Source organism: Salvelinus alpinus, chromosome 29, assembly GCF_045679555.1.
Source record: "Salvelinus alpinus chromosome 29, SLU_Salpinus.1, whole genome shotgun sequence".
Taxonomy (NCBI): Eukaryota; Metazoa; Chordata; class Actinopteri; order Salmoniformes; family Salmonidae; genus Salvelinus; species Salvelinus alpinus.
In genome coordinates, this window is record NC_092114.1 from 19217843 (window position 1) to 19236275 (window position 18433).

Below are 18433 nucleotides of genomic sequence, written 5' to 3' on the forward strand. Positions count from 1 at the left end.
CAGTCCGTCTGATAACATCAAGGCCAGAGTGGACTGACCAAATTTCAACGTACATGGACATCCGGTGTCTGTCGGTGCTCAGTGGTAAATGGGAAGAAAGAGTGTCAATAAGAGCTGGGAGAGATGGTATGAACTGGACAGTGAGGCAGAGCGAGGGAGGGGGTTTTCCACAAATTACCAGTTTTAATCACTATAATTCAAAGAATGTTTATCAGTAAAATCACTAACTAATTGGTAGGTCTACCATTACTTGTTAGTTCTGTGAACTTTAATTACAGTGCCTTGCAAAAGTATTCATCCCCCTTGGCGTTTTTTCCTGTTTTTGTTACATTACAACCTGTAATTTAAATGGATTTTTATTTGGATTTCATGTAATGGACATACACAAAATAGTGAAATTAAAAAAAGAACTTGTTTAAAAATATATATATATACATGCACCACTTTTCCATTTAAAAAATATATATATAAAAACGGAAAGTGGTGCGTGCATATGTATTCACCCTCTTTGCTATGAAGCCCCTAAATAAGATCTGGTAGAACCAATTACCTTCAGAAGTCACATAATTAGTTAGATTGCACACAGGTGGACTAAGTGTCACATGATCTGTCACATGATCTCAATATATATACACCTGTTCTGAAAGGCTCCAGAGTCTGCAACACCACTAAGCAAGGGGCAGGCACCACCAAGCAAGCGGCACCATGAAGACCAAGGAGCTCTCCAAACAGGTCAGGGACAAAGTTGTGGCGGTACAGATCAGGGTTGGGTTCTAAAAAAAAATATCCAAAACTTTGAACATCCCACATAGCACCATTTAAATCCATTATAAAAAAATAAAACAAACAACAAACCTGCCAAGAGAGGGCTGCCCACCAAAACTCACGGACCAGGCAAGGAGGGCATTATTCAGAGAGGCAACAAAGAGACCAGAGATAACCCTGAAGGAGCTGCAAAGCTCCACAGCGGAGATTGGAGTATGTGTCCATAGGACCACTTTAAGCCTTACACTCCACAGAGCTGGGCTTTACGGAAGAGTGGCCAGAAAAAAGCCATTGCTTAAAGAAAAAAATAAGCAAACACGTTTGGCGTTCGCCAAAAGGCATGTGGGAAACTCCCCAAACATATGGAAGAAGGTACTCTGGTCAAATATAGGTTTTTGGCCATCAAGGAAAACACTGTCTGGCGAAAACCCAACACCTCTCATCACCCCGAGAATACCATCCCCAAAGTGAAGCATGGTGGTGGCAGCATCATGCTGTGGGGATGTTTTTCATCGGCAGGGACTTTGAAACTGGTCAGAATTGAAGGAGCTGGAGCAGTTTTGCCTTGAAGAATGGGCAAAAGTCCCGGTGGCTAGATGTGCCAAGCTTATAGCGACAGCTGTAATTGCTGCAAAAAGTGTCTCTACAAAGTAGGGGGGGGTGAATATTTATGCACGCTCAAGTTTTCAGTTTTTTTGTAATTATTCCTTGTTTCACAGAAAAAAAAACATTTTGCATCTTCAGTGGTAGGCATGTTGTGTAAATCAAATGATACAACCCCCCCAAAAAAATCTATTTTAATTCCAGGTTGTAAGACAACAAAATAGGAAAAATGCTAAGAGGGGTGAATACTTTCGCAAGCCACTGTATCCTCCCTCCCTCCACGAGGGAGCAAAATTAGAAAATATATTAAAGATAATATTGCACAAGCCAATATTTCTTACATTTACAGAAGGTTAACAATTTCTACACAATGTTATTGTGTTGATGTAGTTCTGATACCTTTTTTAAGACTTTTTCTGATAGATGTTTTCTAAGATCCCCTTTCCATCTGTTTTATCCTGAAATCAAAGCCTTTACTTCTGCCTAAAATGGAAAATGTTTGAAAAATGTATCCTTGCCTTCATTTCCCCAGAATATAGACTCTTACAATAGCTTTCATTTGACACCAAATTAGACATGCTCCTATGAACTTCCCATGTTGGTGATCATGGGTCCGTTTCCATGGAAATACTCAGTGGTTGGAGTATTGTGTCCCAGCGAACATTCCTTCCTGCTGATGACTCATGTCCTGGGCATGGCTCTGACTCTTGAGAGGCGCCTATGGGGAACCAGACAGTGTGTACACACACACACACACACTAACAGACAAACCACCACCACCACCACACACACACACACACACACACACACACACACACACACACACACACACACACACACACACACACACACACACACACACACACACACACACAAACAATAGAGCCTTTGGTTGAACTAGACAGCACATTGGAAAAACACAGACACATGCATTCTATCCATAAGAAACTGTGTACATTTCCACAGTATACAGTCTCTTACAAACTGCAATTCACCCAAAGCATTTCCATGTTTAGGGAGTGGGTCTATAACACACACACCAGGTTTGGGCATGCCACAGCCTGGATGGAGAAGAGAGGAATGTGTGGCAGTGAGAATGTGGGCAGATTTGTTCACTTCTTATTAACCATTGACACGCTGTGTACATCCTGATTATCAACATGTTTCTCATACTGTACCTCACTAAGACTGTTGATCTACAGTGTCTTCAGAAGTGTTCATACCCCTTGACATATTCTATTTTGTCATACAGTGTGAATTCAACATTTTCTTACCCATTTAGACACAATACCCCATAATGACAAACTGAAAACATGTTTTTATAAATTTTGCTAATCTATTTACAAAGAAATAAAGAAATATTGAATTTACATAAGTATTCATAACCCTGAGTCAATACATGTTACAATCACCTTTGGCAGTGATCACAGCTTTGAGTCTTTTTGGGTAAGGCTCTAAGAGCTTTCCACATCTCGATTGTACAATTCTTCAAGCTCTGTCAAGTTGGTTGTTGATCATGGCTTGACAGCCATTTTCAAGTCTTGCCACAGACTTAATAAGTCAAAACTGTAGCTAGGCCACTCGGGAACATTCAATGTCGTCTTGGTAAGCAACTCCATTATATATTTGGCCTTGTGTTTTAGCTTATTGTCCTGCTGAAAGATGAATTTGGGATATTTGTATTCTGTACAGGCTTCATCCTTTTCCCTCTGTCATTTAGCTTAGTATTGTGTAGTAACTATGTTGTTTATCCATCCACAGTGTTCTCCTGTCACAGCCATTAAACTCTGTTTTAAAGTCACCATTGGCCTCATGGTGAAATCACTGAGCAGTTCCCTTCCTCTCCGGCAACTGAGTTAGGAAAGACGCCTGTATCTTTGTAGTGACTGGGTGTATTGATACACCATCCAAAGTGTAATTAATAACTTCACAATGCTCAAAGGGACAATCAGTGTGGGCTTTTTTTTTTACCCCGCTACCAATAGGGGCCCTTTGAGGCGTTGGAAAATCTCCCTGGTCTTTGTGGTTGAATCTATGTTTAAAATTCACTGCTCAACTGAGGGACCTTACAATTATATGTATGTGTGGGATACAGAGATGAGGTAGTCATAAAAAAAATGTTTTAACCATTATTGTTGCACACAGTGAATCCATACAACTTATGTGACTTGTTAAGCAAATATATACTCCTCAACTTATTTAGGCTTGCCATAACAAAGGGGTTGAATACTTATTGATTTAAAGACCTTTCAGCTTTACATTTTTTTATTAATTTGTAAAAATGTCAAACATAATTCATTTTTGACATTTATGGGGTATTGTGTGTAGGCCACTTACACACCAATCTCAATTTAATTCATTTTTTAAATTCAAGCTGTAACACAACAACATGTGGAATGAGTCGAGTGACTTCAGAAGGTTTTCATCCATCCTCATTTGTATTTATTACTGTACACCACAGCAAAACATTATGCAATGTGAAAACAAGTGTTTCTTATTTTACCTTCATTTAACTAGGCAAGTCAGTTAAGAACAAATTCTTATTTACAATGACGGCCTAGGAACAGTGGGTTAACTGCCTTGTTCAGGGGCAGAACGACAGATTTTTACCTTGTCGGCTCAGGGACTCAATCTAGCAACCTTTTGGTTACTGGCCCAATGCTCTAACCACTAGGCTACCTGCCGCCCCGTTGTTGTTAAACAAGTTCAGGCAGTCCCTCCCCATTTTGGTCCGTTCTCTTCCGTTTGGTGCAGTAAATTACGACCCAGGTGTTTGCAGTGCTGTAATCGAAGCCAAGGTAATGTCTACATAGGTTTTGGCCTGGTGCCTTGCGAATTCAATGTCCACATTCTAGAACATCGCTCTACTACTATGTGCTGCTAGCAACTAACGTTTCCTGTCTCCAAATTCACAGAATGTGGACATTTTATTCATCACAATACTGTTTATGCTACTAGCAACTGCAATACAGCAGAATTCCGTGTCTCTACCAGTGTTTGTGAGTATTAGCATGTGTAGCTACTGGTTAATCTAGTCCTCTGCTGAGATTTGAAGACTGGGACTGATTGTATAACCCTGACTCACTTGTGAACTCTGCTGATCAGCACAGTAGCTGTGACTTTGACTGGCCTGGGAGTCATGTGGGCTTGACTGGGATGCTGACACTGGTTCAATGCACTACACCATAGTTCATATAGAGACGTTGGCATTTCCCCATACACAGGGTGTATGCTGCTGGAAGTGTGTGTGTGTGTGTGTCAGAGAGCTCATGCAAACGTAAAGAACACCTGATGATCTCGTGCCTAACCTAAAGCGCACCTAGTTTTGAGGACGTAGGATAGTTTGTCTGTTCTCTCAGAGAAGTCACGTCTCTTTGTTCTGCTGCTTCACTAAAGCAACCCTACAGTGGTATGTGGCTTTCATTTCTCTCAGCTCACCTGTTTGTCTCAACATGCTGGAAATTAAGTAATAATGTTGTGTTAATCACTGCGTCTCTCTCTTCCTATTCAACAGTGGTTATTCATGATGACGCCCTCTTGAGGTCAGTGTGTTAGGTGATGGTCCTGTTGGTGGTTTCCGCTGAGACTAGACAATCGTAAGCAGAACTGTCAAGTCACAGAAAGATGACATCAACATCCCCCTCCCACAGCGACAGCAGCAGCGGCTCGTCCAAACATGGCAGCCATCAGGTAGGTGTGTGCGTGCGCGTATCTCTGTGTGTACACGCGTATCTCTGTGTGTGTGCATGCACACACGCTTGTGTATCTCGTGTGTGTGTGTGCGTGCGCACGTATCTCGTGTGTGTGTGTGTGCGCACGTATCGCGTGTGTGTGTGTGTGCGCACGTATCTCGTGTGTGTGTGTGCGCGCGTATCTTGTATGTGTGTGCGCGCGTATCGTGTGTGTACGAGCGTATCTCTGTGTGCGTGCGCCTCTGCGTGTGCGTGCCTGTCTGAATGAACTCCGCTCTGTCTCAAATGTCTTGTGGCGACATTAACATTTTGATGCTTATCTTGACTGACCTAACGTCAGCTGAACTGAAATGAACTGGCTATGGCCTGACTGGAGGGTGCCTAGCAGCACTCCTAACCCTCCTTGCCTGGGTTAGGGGACACATTATGGCAGAGATGCAGCCTCTCCTCCTCTCGTCATGTGGTTGAGTATGCGTGTAACCTGATGCGTCTCTGTCTACAGGACAGCTGGGAGATCATAGAGGGGCTGAAGGGTAACCCTGGCAACATCCAGGAGCCAGAGAAACAGGAGGGCTTCCTGCTCAAGAGGAGGAAATGGCCCATGAAGGGATGGCACAAGGTGGGTACAGCCTCCCTGACCTCTTTACCTCTTACTGCAGGTAAATCTCAAGTGTCTATCCTTGATTTCTTGCATCCTCTCTCCTCTCCTTCTCTACATGCATTGGAGGAGAAGGTCATAGGTTCTCTTCAGACCTTCTCCTCTTCTGAACTGAAGGATGTGCGGAGAGGACGTGAGGAATCAAGGAGGCACTTGGCTCTCTTGAACCGCTGAGTTACCTGAAGGGCACATGGAGATGTGAGAGGTGTTCTACCTGACACGTACATGGTGTTTATCTAAAGCTCTTATAAGACGCTTATGTAAAGTTGGAGGTGAAATTTGAATGGAGCATTTAAATGGATATCTTGTTCATGTAAAAAGCTTTTGTCCACAACTGTAATATCTAAAGTGTGACGATATTTCTTTGGCCCAAAGCAGATAATTAAAGTTTGAACGTGACAGATGGATGGCTAAAACAGTTGATACTTTCTCTTGCTATCCAGAGATACTTCTTGCTGGAGAAAGGCATTCTGAAGTACTCAAAATGTAAAGCTGATGTAAGTACCTATTCAAAAGTATCTGTTAAGCAGATGCAATACACACACACATTAACTCAATTGTGTGTGTGTGTGTGTGTGTGTGTCATTGAAGGAGTGAGTATTCGCTCATTTAGTTAGTCATACACACACACACACACACACTGACCATTTGCTTTTGTTTCCAGCTGAGGAAAGGCAAGCTGCATGGCTGCATTGATGTGGGGCTGTCTGTCATGTCAATCAAAAAGAAAACCAAGGCCATCGATCTGGATGCCAACAACAACATTTATCACCTCAAGGTTTCTCTCTCTCTCTCTCTGTCTCTGTCTCTGTCTCTGTCTCTGTCTCTGTCTCTGTCTCTGTCTCTGTCTCTCCCTCATCTGTTTAAATGACATCACATCTCGTTGTCCAATAGGTGAAGTCTGAGAAGTCTCAGGAAGTGAAGTCACAGGAGTTGTTTGATGATTGGGTGTCGAAGCTACGACATCACCGTGTCTTCCGTCAGAACGAGATCACCATGTACCCCCACGAGAGGCACCTGTTTCACCCCTCACACCTCTCGCCTAACCTCAACGACTCCATGAGACGGGTACGCTTCTCTTTAGACAGGGATATATGATACATTTTGTGCTTTCCCCCTAATGGTTTGAATTTTGGAGATGGTAAGCTGACCCTAGATCTGCGTCTAAGAGCAAACTCTTACTGACGCTTCTTGACTGACCAATCATAATTTCATTATTGTACTGTATAATGTATTTTATATGAATCACTGTATGTCTATGCATATTCAATTCATTGTCCCTCACCCTTCCTCTCGCTGTCTCCCTCCCCTGCTCTCTCTTTCTCAGCAGCACTCCAGTCTGGCTAAGCAGGCGTCAGTAGTCCAGCAGGCGAAGGTCAGTGCCTGGCTTCACTCCTCAGAAGACATGGACAGGTGTTGCAGAGGTAGGGAGATCAAACATCTCACCTGTCTGAGTCGTCATACCTTTCCTGATGGATCTCACCTTACTTAAGTTCTCTGTATCGACTCGCTCTCACCTTCTCTAATTCATGTCTCTCACCTTCTCGGATTCATATCCCTCACCTTCTCTAATTCATATCCCTCATTGTTCTCTGTCAGATTTGGAGGACTGTGAGTCTTACCTGTTGGAACTCAACTTGCTGCTGAAGAGTATGGAGGTTTTCCACCGCACTTCCTCTGCCCCCGCCATCAGCCTCATGGTAACACAACCTTTCCTCTGCCTCCGCCATCAGCCTCATGGTAACACAACCTTTCCTCTGCCCCCGCCATCAGCCTCATGGTAACACAACCTTTCCTCTGCCCCTGCCATCAGCCTCATGGTAACACAACCTTCCCTCTGCCCCTGCCATCAGCCTCATGGTAACACAACCTTTCCTCTGCCCCTGCCATCAGCCTCATGGTAACACAACCTTCCCTCTGCCCCTGCCATCAGCCTCATGGTAACACAACCTTTGCCCTTTAACCTTGACCCTAACCTTGACCCAGTACACATACTGTACTCAGCCCCTTTAACCTTCACTACACTTACTCTGACCCTGCTATGAGTACACGGTAGGTATGCACACAACCCCTAGACTTGAACCCTAACCTCTTCACTTCCACTGGGACACCAGGCCTCAACATACGACATTCCCAAGAAGGAGAAGAGGGGTCCCAGGAAGTGGCGTTCAAAAAATTACACCAAAGATGCCCCGGCCACGCTACAGGTACACACTGTTTTACGTTTTCTCAAAGCAACAGCTGCTACCATTCCATGTCAACTTTTACCTGTGCTAAATCCTACAGCCACTTGATAGTGTTGCATTGACTAAAGACTACTAGAAGAATAGTTTTGTGTGACACCCAATACATCCCCCACCTGTAGTTGTCTTTAACCCTGAGATCTCTCCTTCCACCAGGTTCCTGGCTGTGGCTCACCGCCTGCCTCTCCTCATCTCCATACCTCCCACCCAAACCTCTCTACTGCTGAAGCACACACCTCCTTCCTGGAAACCCCAGACTCACCTACTGATGCCAACCGCCTCCAGGAAGACTTCTGCAGGCTGGCGAACAACAGTGAGTCCCTGGTTTCAGGTCGGCCCACTGGGTCAAGTATAGGTATTTTACAGGCTGGGTATGATCGTTAAAACACACTTTTTTTTCTCGCTCTGTGTGTGTCTCCCGCGCTCTGTGTGTGTGTTTCCTGCGCTCTGTGTGTCTGTAGTTCACTCCACTCTGCGGTCAGCCTATAGTTCTCTATCAGCAGAGAGAGACAGAGTGAGACATGCTATTGACCTGAAGGCCCCTCCTCCAGCGCAGGTCATGGGCCTCAAGACCGGCTATGGCTCGGTGAGTTGGGTGTGTGAGAGAGAGCGAGTGTGTGTGCATGTGCTGTGTTCCACAATACTGCACATGTCAAGTTGATTTCAGGAGATTGTTTACATACCAAACATGACATTGGGACTGATCTGAACCTCTGCTGCCAATCAACCTCTTCTACCAATCAGGGTCTCCCAGATGGATCCCGCCAACTTGTCCACCAGGCGTCCAATGAGTCCATGTCGGAGTTCTTTGACGCTCAGGAGTACCAGCTGACCTCCAGCTCCTCTGAGAATGAGGTGAGCCTAAAGGTCAGATTACCCAACCCTAACCATTAGGGAGATAAACAATGATCTGAACAGTCATTCATATCTTTTTTTCTCTGTTTGTCTCCAGGCTTCTGATGATGACTCGTATATCAGTGATGTCAGCGACAGTGTTTCCATGGACACCGGCTACAGCAACGAGGGAGGAAGTGAGAGACATGACTCTGGTATGCCGTGCGGGTGCATAGGCCAGCATATGAGTATTTCTATGACAAGCATACAATTTGTACGAGTGAGCAAATGTTTGCTACCTCCATTTTAAGCACCCCCCCCCCCCTCAGCAGGCTCAGGAGGAAGTGGTGTTCAGGTGGCCCGCAGGCGGACTACCCTCCCCTCCCCCCAACCCAGCAGCAGCAGTGTCAGTCTATGGAACATCCTCAAGAACAACATAGGGAAGGACCTGTCCAAAGTAGCCATGCCTGTTCATCTCAACGAGCCTCTCAACACACTACAGAGGCTGTGTGAAGAGGTGGAGTACTCTGAGCTGCTGGATACAGCGAACCACACACAGGACCCGTACCAGAGAATGGTGAGGGTATAGGATGCAGGTACACACACACACACACACAATGCCTAGCAATGCATGGTAAGAGAATTTGGACATACTCACACCATGATTCTTATGATGCATTGTGGGAACCCACACACACAACCTCTACCTACACATGGTAAGTAACACAGTCTCTGTCTCTCTGTGTGTGTGTCCTGTGCTGCAGGTGTATGTGGCAACATTTGCAGTGTCTGCATATGCCTCCAGTTACTACCGGGCAGGAAGTAAACCCTTTAACCCCGTCCTGGGAGAGACCTACGAGTGTGACAGACCTGACAAGGGCTTCAGGTTCATAGCAGAACAGGTAAACAGGAACTAAACCTACAGGAACAAGTTAACATCACTCACATACAATAAACCAAGAATCACTGGGCTGATTCATTTAGTGCATTCCAAATGACCCTCTATTCCCATTTAGTGCACTAAATTTAACCAGGGCCCATAGTGCTCTGGTCATAACTAGTGCACTATATAGGGAAAATGATGCCATTTGGAACAGAACTGTTGCATATGATGACTGAAGACTCATAACATTGTCAGTCACATGTATTCACCAGTTGAACCCCCTGTCTGTCTTAGGTGAGCCATCACCCACCTGTGTCAGCGTGTCACTGTGACTCTCACAACTTCACTTTCTGGCAAGGTGAGCTTCTATGTTTTCAGTAAACATATCACCACCTTTTCCTTCTATTTGTGATTGTTATTGTGAGGGTTATCTGTGCCACTCACCTACTACCCCTGTCTATATCTCTGTCCCCTGTCTATCTCTCTGTCCCCTGTCTATCTCTCTGTCCCCTGTCTATCTCTCTGTCCCCTGTCTATCTCTCTGTCCCATCTCTCTCAGATGTCCAGTGGAAGAATAAGTTCTGGGGGAAATCCATGGAGATTGTTCCCATGGGAACCACTCATGTGACCCTGCCAGGGTGAGTCTCTTTAATTTGATAGAATGTGTGTGTGTGAACGTCAGAGCTGCTTTCATATGAAATCGAGGTGTGTGACAGTTGTTTGTCATCCTCAGGTTTGGGGACCACTATGAGTGGAACAAGGTAACGTCCTGCATCCACAACATCCTGAGTGGCCAGCGCTGGCTAGAACACTACGGAGAGATGTCAATCAAAAACACCAGCAGTGACGCCTGCCAGTGTACAGTGACCTTCGTCAAGGTGAGGAGATGGACTATACCATCCCAGTTACACGAAGGGTGCGTCCCAAAAGGCACCCTATGTCTTATACAGAGCACTACTACCCATAGGACGCTGACCAAAAGTAGTGCACTATATAGGGTGTTATTTAAAACAGCCTAACGCAATTTAATGTAAATTGGCCAACACGTATGAAACCCTGGGCCAGTGTTTCCTAAACTCGGTCCTGGGACCAACGGGTGCACCTTTTTGGTTTTTGCCCTAGCACTACACAACTGATTCAAGTGATCAGCTCATCATCAAGCTTTGATCATTTGAATCGGCTGTGTAGGTTTAGGGCAAAAACCCAAACACACCGCTTAGGGTCCCCAGGACCGAGTTGGGAAAACACTAGGTTTCTGAGGGTATTACCAGGTTTAACAGCGCCATCTGTTGGGGAACAGGAGGAACAACATCCTGGTGACCATTATCCTGGAAACCTTCAAAGTAACTAATGAGTGGTGGATGGATTCATATATTATTTAGAATTCATCACATGATTGACAGCGTTTTATGGGTTTCTGATTTGTAACATCTTATTTGTTTTGCGTCATTAGTTTAATTTGTTTATTATTCATGCTTTGCTAATTTAATCCACAGGCGAAATCGTGGAGCTCAACGGTGAACAAGATAGAGGGAGTGGTCACAGACAGTGGGGGGCGTGTCATCCACTCATTCTTTGGCAAATGGCATGAAGGCGTGTACCAAGGAGACACGCCCTCTGCCATCTGCATCTGGAGAGCAAGTGAGTGACTGGCTCTTAGGGCTGTCCGTCACAACTCACACACCCACATTCACAAACATAAAGTGGCATTCCACGTAAATATTATAGCTTATTATCTTTTACCTTGAAAATAGTTAAAAATATGAATTTTGTCATGTGTTTGTGTTTGTGTAGACCCCATGCCTGTGGACCAGGACCAGTACTATGGCTTTACTCAGTTTGGTGTGGAGCTGAATGAGCTTGATGCCGCCCTGAAGCCCCTCCTACCCCCCACAGACACACGCTTCCGTCTCGACCAGAGGTAGGACACACCCCGGGATTCTCTCTTCCTCTCTCCGTCTTCTTCCTCCTCCTCTCCTCTCTCCGTCTTCTTCCTCCTCCTCTCCTCTCTCTGTCTTCTTCCTCCTCCTCTCCTCTCTCCGTCTTCTTCCTAGCTCTCCCTAATCCAGTATTCCTTCTTTCTCATACTTCCCTGTATTATATCACCCTTCTCATAGGATCCTTTTCACTCAAGTGTTTCTTTCTCTGTCTCTCTCTCTCTCCTTCTCTGTGTGTCTCTCTCTCTGTCTCAGGTGTTTGGAAGAAGGGAACATTGAGGGGGCTGAGGAGCAGAAACAGAGGATAGAGCTGCTCCAGAGAGAAAGGAGAAAAGTCCTGGAGGAGAACAACATGACGCACAAACCACTCTTCTTCAAGTACGCCACCGTGTGTGTGCCTGCCTGCCTTTCTGTCTGATTCCAGCAGACAAGAGAGTTCATTGTTCACACATTTAGCCACGAAGACAGAACAAGACTGTCTTAATTCTTAACTGCACAGTATCCTTTACAACAGTGGTTCCCAACATTTTTCGCTTACCCCTGAAGTACTCCCTCACGTGCATTTTACCAGTAAGCCTATCGTCTCATGAGTCTTCTCACGTGTGGATAGGCCAAGTACCCCTGGTTGGGAACCACTGCTATACAATATAGAAAAGGTCTGACGGAATGGCACCACTCTGTCTATATAACTTACCACATTGTCACAGGTCTGTCATGTGAATAACACTCCATTAGCCTCTGGGCTCCATTTTAACAAACCTAATGCAAAGGTAAATCTAATTGGCTTACAAAAACTAAATAACATAATGTAGACCTATCTTTGCTAAATACGTTAACTTGAACCCATTTGCAGTCCACGTTATTCTAAGTCACTGCATGGCCTCAATAGCATTCACACTGACATAGGGGCTAGGCCTACTGTAAATTACATTATATCTGAGCATGACAATAAGCAAGATTAAATTCATTATTTATAAGGCCTAAAAAGAGAAGGAATAATTTGAATCAAATTCTAAACACAACAACTTGTTTGAATAAAGCTTTGGTGATTAAGATTGATTTCCCAGCGGTCTCAGGAGCCAAACTCTTTATCAACAGTCTTGTCTACTTCACGGTTGCGTTGGGCAGGACAAAAAAAGGCCTTCATTGAGAGGAGAGGAGGCTATGCTTGGTTTTTAACCAAATCAATTAAATGGGGGGGGGGGAACATTTCGTTTTTTATGTTTCTAATTACAAAGTATAAAGGCACCAAAATCACATTAGGCTACTCTTGTTCCATGTTCAAATGGGCAGTGTGTGTCACGGCTGGATAGGCTGTATCATAACCAACTGTGTTACCACTAAAACCAGCTTTTGGTTGGTCTTAAGTATCCTATCAGCACTGCCTGAAAATAGAAACTTGGATCATGTTTTTAAGGACACGCCGAAAATATTTCCACCCCTCCCATTTGAGCGTTAAGCGAGCTGATGTTAGACAGGTAAATTGCCAAACTTGGCGTTAGGGCTGGGAAATGCCGGCGTGACAGTTTTTAAATGACGAAATTGCAAACCTAACGTGCATTTGACACTAGCACCGCCTTAATTCCAGCCGAACATGGAGCCCCTCAGTGTCTGACTGGTCAAAACAACACCGTTAAGTTGTTCTGTGTAGTCATGAGATCTCACTGTTTTACTTGAAGGTGTACTGAGGGTTAGGGTTGTACACTTACAGCCAGGTTATGCAGTATGTTTGGAATATGTGTTTAGTTTTATATATATGTGTGACTGCTGTTTTTGTTTATTTAACAGGAAATCAAAGGATGACACGTGGCTGAGCTCTAATACATACTGGGAGCAGCGGAAGGACCCTGGGTTCGGCTGTAGAGAGGACTTCCCTGTGCTGTGGTGACCCTGTAACCCCACAGGAGTACAGATCTAGGGTCAGATTATCCTTGCCCACAACAGACACAGGATTTTCCAAAACGGGGATCTCCACCTCCACACCAAAATCGGCGTCTATCAAGCCGTCTGCATCACCACACTTCTTTACAGCTGTGAAGCCTGGGTCACTTAGTCGCCACAACAAGCAGCTCAAGCGATTCCACAGAAGATGCCTGCAGCGCATACTGGGACTCACCTGGTGCAACCGTGTCCTGTACAGAAATACTTGTTAAGACCAACTGTAAGAGTATGGAGGCCATGGTCGCCCAACACCAACTGTAAGAGTATGGAGGCCATGGTCGCCCAACACCAACTGCAAGAGTATGGAGGCCATGGTCGCCCAACACCAACTGCAAGAGTATGGAGGCCATGGTCGCCCAACACCAACTGTAAGAGTATGGAGGCCATGGTCGCCCAACACCAACTGCAAGAGTATGGAGTCCATGGTCGCCCAACACCAACTGCAAGAGTATGGAGGCCATGGTCGCCCAACACCAACTGTAAGAGTATGGAGTCCATGGTCGCCCAACACCAACTGTAAGAGTATGGAGGCCATGGTCGCCCAACACCAACTGTAAGAGTATGGAGGCCATGGTCGCCCAACACCAACTGTTAGAGTATGGAGTCCATGGTCGCCCAACACCAACTGCAAGAGTATGGAGGCCATGGTCGCCCAACACCAACTGCGCTGGCTTGGGCATGTCATTAGAATATCTCGGGAGTGCTTGCCGTGGAAGATCCTGTATGGCCAGCTACATCTTGGCCGGTGGTCTGCAGGGGGTCAGCTAAACATGTGTCTGAAGAAGTGCAACATCAAACCCACAGACATAGAGGATGCTGCTGCCGACCGTTCCGCCTGGAGTCAGCTCGGGAGCGGTGTACAGAGGAGGAGAGAGAGAACCATGCCTGCCCCCGCCAACACAGACATATGCCCCACCTGCAATAAAGTTTGGATCTCAGATTGGACTCTACACTCACTAAATAATTCACCGTTAACTCAGAGGTGGAAGTCCTCATCAGATACGATGGACTACCATAAGCAGGCGCACAACAAACCTTAACCAATACAGGGAAACAACTGACCTTAGATCAGGACTCGGAGACATCACTTGAGTCAAAGCTCTGACCCGGTGGCTGGGGACTAATGAGTGTCAGGGTGACCAAGACCAAAAATGTGCTTCCTGTGTCTGTAGGTGGAGCTAAACTAGGGCTCGATCTCTTCAACCTAATACAGAGTTTTCACTTGATTCTTTGTTTAAAAGAAAAGAAAGCATATTTTAAAAATGTTGTCATGACTTTAGTCTTTCCAGGGACAGGGTTCTCTTCTTTAAATTTTATCATTTTCTCTATGTATATTTTATACTGTCACAGTAGTTCGGATGCAGTCCAGCCACCAAAGTGCCTTAATATGGAATGCTGTTCTACTCACAATAACCTGCTGTAGATGATTATGCAAATCCTCACTCACTATTGGTGAGTTGGTGCTTCTGCGCACTTATGTCATTCTTAATGTGGTCTATATAGGAGATCACTGGTGAGGTGTTGAGGTGTGCATCCCAAATGGCAACCTAATATCTATATAGTGCTATTTATGGAATAGGGTGCACTTTATATGGAGTAGGGTGTCATGTGGGACACAGTCGAGGGTTGTATCTAGGGGGATTTAACTTGTTCTAAATGTCAAGCACTCTACTGTAAGAGTATGATTCTGTCCAATCACAATCCAGATTGTTTTAATACTCCTCAACCATTGGCTGACAGTACGTATGAGATAAGGCCTTATGGGACTTTGTAACACTGCGTGTTAAAGCCTGTATGTTGCCCGGTTATGATCAGTCATTACTGTAAAATAAGATGTATACTGTACAGTACAGTACTATCTATGAAGATGAACAATAAACAGTGAGACTGTTATACTGTGTGTGTGTGTGTGTTGGATTGCAGAGGCTGGTGGGAGGAGCTATAGGAACGGAGTCAAACCTCTTTTCCATATGTTTGTGTTTGAGACCGTTCTATTGATTCCATTACAATGAGCCTCCTATAGCTCCTCCCACCAGCCGCCTCTGATTGGGTGTTCTAGTGAGGGGGTGTGCGACCAAAGTGTTTGGGTGCATTCCAGCGGATCATCTTTGAGGGTCACCGCCTTCCAAAGTGTGTTCCATTATGGGGATAAACCATGTGATCAAAAGTCATGAAGTTTTGACTTCAGTCGACTGCAAGTTTCTGCAATTGCCCTTCATCAAGTTAATCAGCCAGCGCCTGCATTGTGGGAGTCTGTATTGCCAACCAATCATTAGGGTGTTTTTGTTTGACCCACGAGAACGTGACCAAAGACATGACTGAAACCAGAACTAACTTTGCCGTGATTCATGTATACAGTAGATATGTACAAATGTGATATTTGAGGCTCTCACCAGTTGATAATATAATGTACACACATGTACAGTTTCTGAATGTGTGATATGGGGGTTGGAGACATGTTGATTTCGACATTACAATGAAAAACGTAGAAACAATGGCAACACCGGCATGTTGGGCTGAACCTGCTGTTGAAAAACCCCATCAGTGTCCGGCTTTCGTCTACAGTCTGCCTTACCACTCAAACGAGCCCTTTTGTGTTTAGTGGGTGTGAGACAAAGTGTTTAGGGTCCATACTTGCTAACACAAGCAATCATTTACATTTAAATGGTTTCTCTGGCTCAAATCGTTGATTTACTTGCATGCGAGCGAATGCTAAATTGTAGCTGGTCCCATCAGATAACATTGCACATGTTAGCACTATGCTAACCTCACCAGGTGGCAGTGTTTTTTAAATTTCCTGGAACAAATTCTTCAGCAGCCTATCAAAGATCTTAGACTTTACATCCACCAACCAATGGCATTTATTAAATAGGTCAACCCTGGCCACCAGAGGGATATTTTACAAATTCAAGGTTCACTTTTTTTTCTCCATTCTGCCAATATTGCATTGATGCATCCTTGACTAGCCTACTACTAATGAGGGGTCACGAGTTCTAACGGGAAAATCAGTTTGAATGGTCGTCCAACTCGGAATTCCAAGTCAGGAACTCGAGCTTCTTTTTAGAGATCTTTCTAAGATCACTGATGTCATGATTTTGACCTGTTTTTTTTTCAAGTTCCCAGTTGTCTTGAAAGCACCATGAGGTACACTACATGAGCAAAAGTATGGTGAAGCATGATTATCACTCCAGAGAAGGCTTTTTCACTGCTCCAGAGTCCAATGGCGGCGAGCTTTACACCCCTCCAGCCAACGCTTGGCATTGCGTGAGGTGATCTTAGACTTGTGTGCGGCTGCTCGGCCATGGAAACCCATTTAATGAAGCTCCCAACTAACAGTTACTGTGCTGACGTTGATTCCAGAAGCAGTTTGTAACTCTGTTGTGTTGCAACTGAGGACAGACGATTTTTATGCGCTTCAGCACTCGGCGGGCCCGTTCTGTGCGCGTGTGTGGCCTGCCACTTTGCGGCTGAGCCTTTGTTGCTCCTAGATGTTACCACTTCACAATAACAGCACTTAGTTGACCAGGGCAGAAATCTGACTTGTTGGAAAGGTGGCATCCTAGGATGGTGCCATGTTGAAAGTCATTGAACTCTTCAGTAAGGCAATTCTCCTGAAAATGTCTATGGAAATTGCATGGCTGTGCTAGATTTTATACACCTGTGGCTGAAATAGCTGAATCCACTCATTTGAAGTGGTGTCCACATACTTTTGTTTATATACAGTGCCTTCAGAATGTATTTAGTACCTTTTTTGTCTTTTAACATTTTGTTACGTTACAGCCTTATTCTAAAATTGATTACATTTTTCCTCATCAATCTTCACATAATGACAAAGTGAAAACAGTTTTTATTTTTTCATGTTTGCAAATGTATAATAAAAAAATGTAAAACAGAACTTATTTACATAAGTATTCATACCCTTTGCTACGAGACTTGAAATTGAGCTCAGGTTGATCTAGTTTCCATTGATCATCCTTGATGTTTCTACAATGGCAGGTAGCCTAGTGGTTAGAGCGTTTGACTTGTAACTGAAAGGTTGCAAGATCGAATCACCAAGCTGACAAAAAATCTGTCGTTCTGCCCCTGAACAAGGCAGTGAACCCACTGTTCCCAAGCCGTCATTGAAAATAAGAATTTGATCTTAACTGACTTGCCTTGTTAAATAAAGGTCAAATAAAAAATAATAAACTTGATTGGAGTCCACCTGTGGTAAATGCAATTGATTGGACATGATTTGGAAAGGCACACCTGCTAATATAAGGTCCCACAGTTGAAAGTGCACGTCTGAGAAAAAACCAAGCCATGAGGTCAAAGGAATTGTCCATAGAGCTCCAAGACAGGATTGTGTGTTGGCACAGATCTGGTGAAGGGTACCAAAACATTTCTGCAGCATTGAAGGTCCTCAAGAACACATTGGCCTCCATCATTCTTAAATGGAAGAAGTTCGGAACCACCAAGACTTTTCCTAGAGCTGGCCAAACTGAGCAATCGGGGGAGAAGGGCCTTGGTCAGGGAGGTGACCAAGAACCTGATGGTCACTCTGGCAGAGCTACAACGTTCCTCTGTGGAGATAGGAGAATCCAATCAGGCTTTTTATAGTAGAGTGACCAGACGGAAGCCACTCCTCAGTAAAACGCACATGACAGCCCGCTTGGACCAGAGAAACAAGATTCTCTGGTCTGATGAAATCAAGATTGAACTCCTTGGCCTGAATGCCAAGCGTCATGTCTGGAGGAAACCTGGAACCATCCCCACGGTGAAGCATGATGGTGGCAGCATCATGATGTGGGGATATTTTTCAGCAGCAGGGACTGGGATACTAGTCAGGATTGAGGGAAAGATGAACGGAGCAAAGTACTGAGAGATCCTTGATGAAA

At 44.7% G+C, this 18433-nt stretch overlaps 1 protein-coding gene across 6 annotated transcripts in view; it reads left to right on the forward strand.

The window, feature by feature from the left end:
• Window positions 1–15449, forward strand: part of LOC139559226 (oxysterol-binding protein-related protein 3-like) — a 30540-nt gene extending 15091 nt beyond the window's left edge. For 2 of the 6 annotated variants that reach the window (XM_071375018.1, XM_071375019.1), the window contains exons 2-22: window positions 4883–5058; window positions 5563–5679; window positions 6162–6215; window positions 6383–6496; window positions 6613–6786; window positions 7046–7142; window positions 7318–7418; window positions 7833–7925; window positions 8118–8274; window positions 8423–8547; window positions 8706–8816; window positions 8914–9010; window positions 9125–9372; window positions 9560–9697; window positions 9973–10036; window positions 10238–10316; window positions 10412–10556; window positions 11175–11319; window positions 11473–11599; window positions 11871–11993; window positions 13404–15449. In XM_071375018.1, the coding sequence (XP_071231119.1) occupies window positions 4993–5058; window positions 5563–5679; window positions 6162–6215; window positions 6383–6496; window positions 6613–6786; window positions 7046–7142; window positions 7318–7418; window positions 7833–7925; window positions 8118–8274; window positions 8423–8547; window positions 8706–8816; window positions 8914–9010; window positions 9125–9372; window positions 9560–9697; window positions 9973–10036; window positions 10238–10316; window positions 10412–10556; window positions 11175–11319; window positions 11473–11599; window positions 11871–11993; window positions 13404–13503 (2475 nt within the window). In that variant the 5' untranslated portion in view covers window positions 4883–4992 and the 3' untranslated portion in view covers window positions 13504–15449. Of the gene's footprint in view, window positions 1–4150; window positions 4167–4882; window positions 5059–5562; window positions 5680–5782; window positions 5917–6161; window positions 6216–6382; window positions 6497–6612; window positions 6787–7045; window positions 7143–7317; window positions 7419–7832; window positions 7926–8117; window positions 8275–8422; window positions 8548–8705; window positions 8817–8913; window positions 9011–9124; window positions 9373–9559; window positions 9698–9972; window positions 10037–10237; window positions 10317–10411; window positions 10557–11174; window positions 11320–11472; window positions 11600–11870; window positions 11994–13403 lie in introns of those variants that run through there. The other 4 variants (XM_071375020.1, XM_071375021.1, XM_071375022.1 and 1 more) reach the window with 4 other exon arrangements.
• The last annotated feature ends 2984 nt before the right edge of the window (window positions 15450–18433 follow it).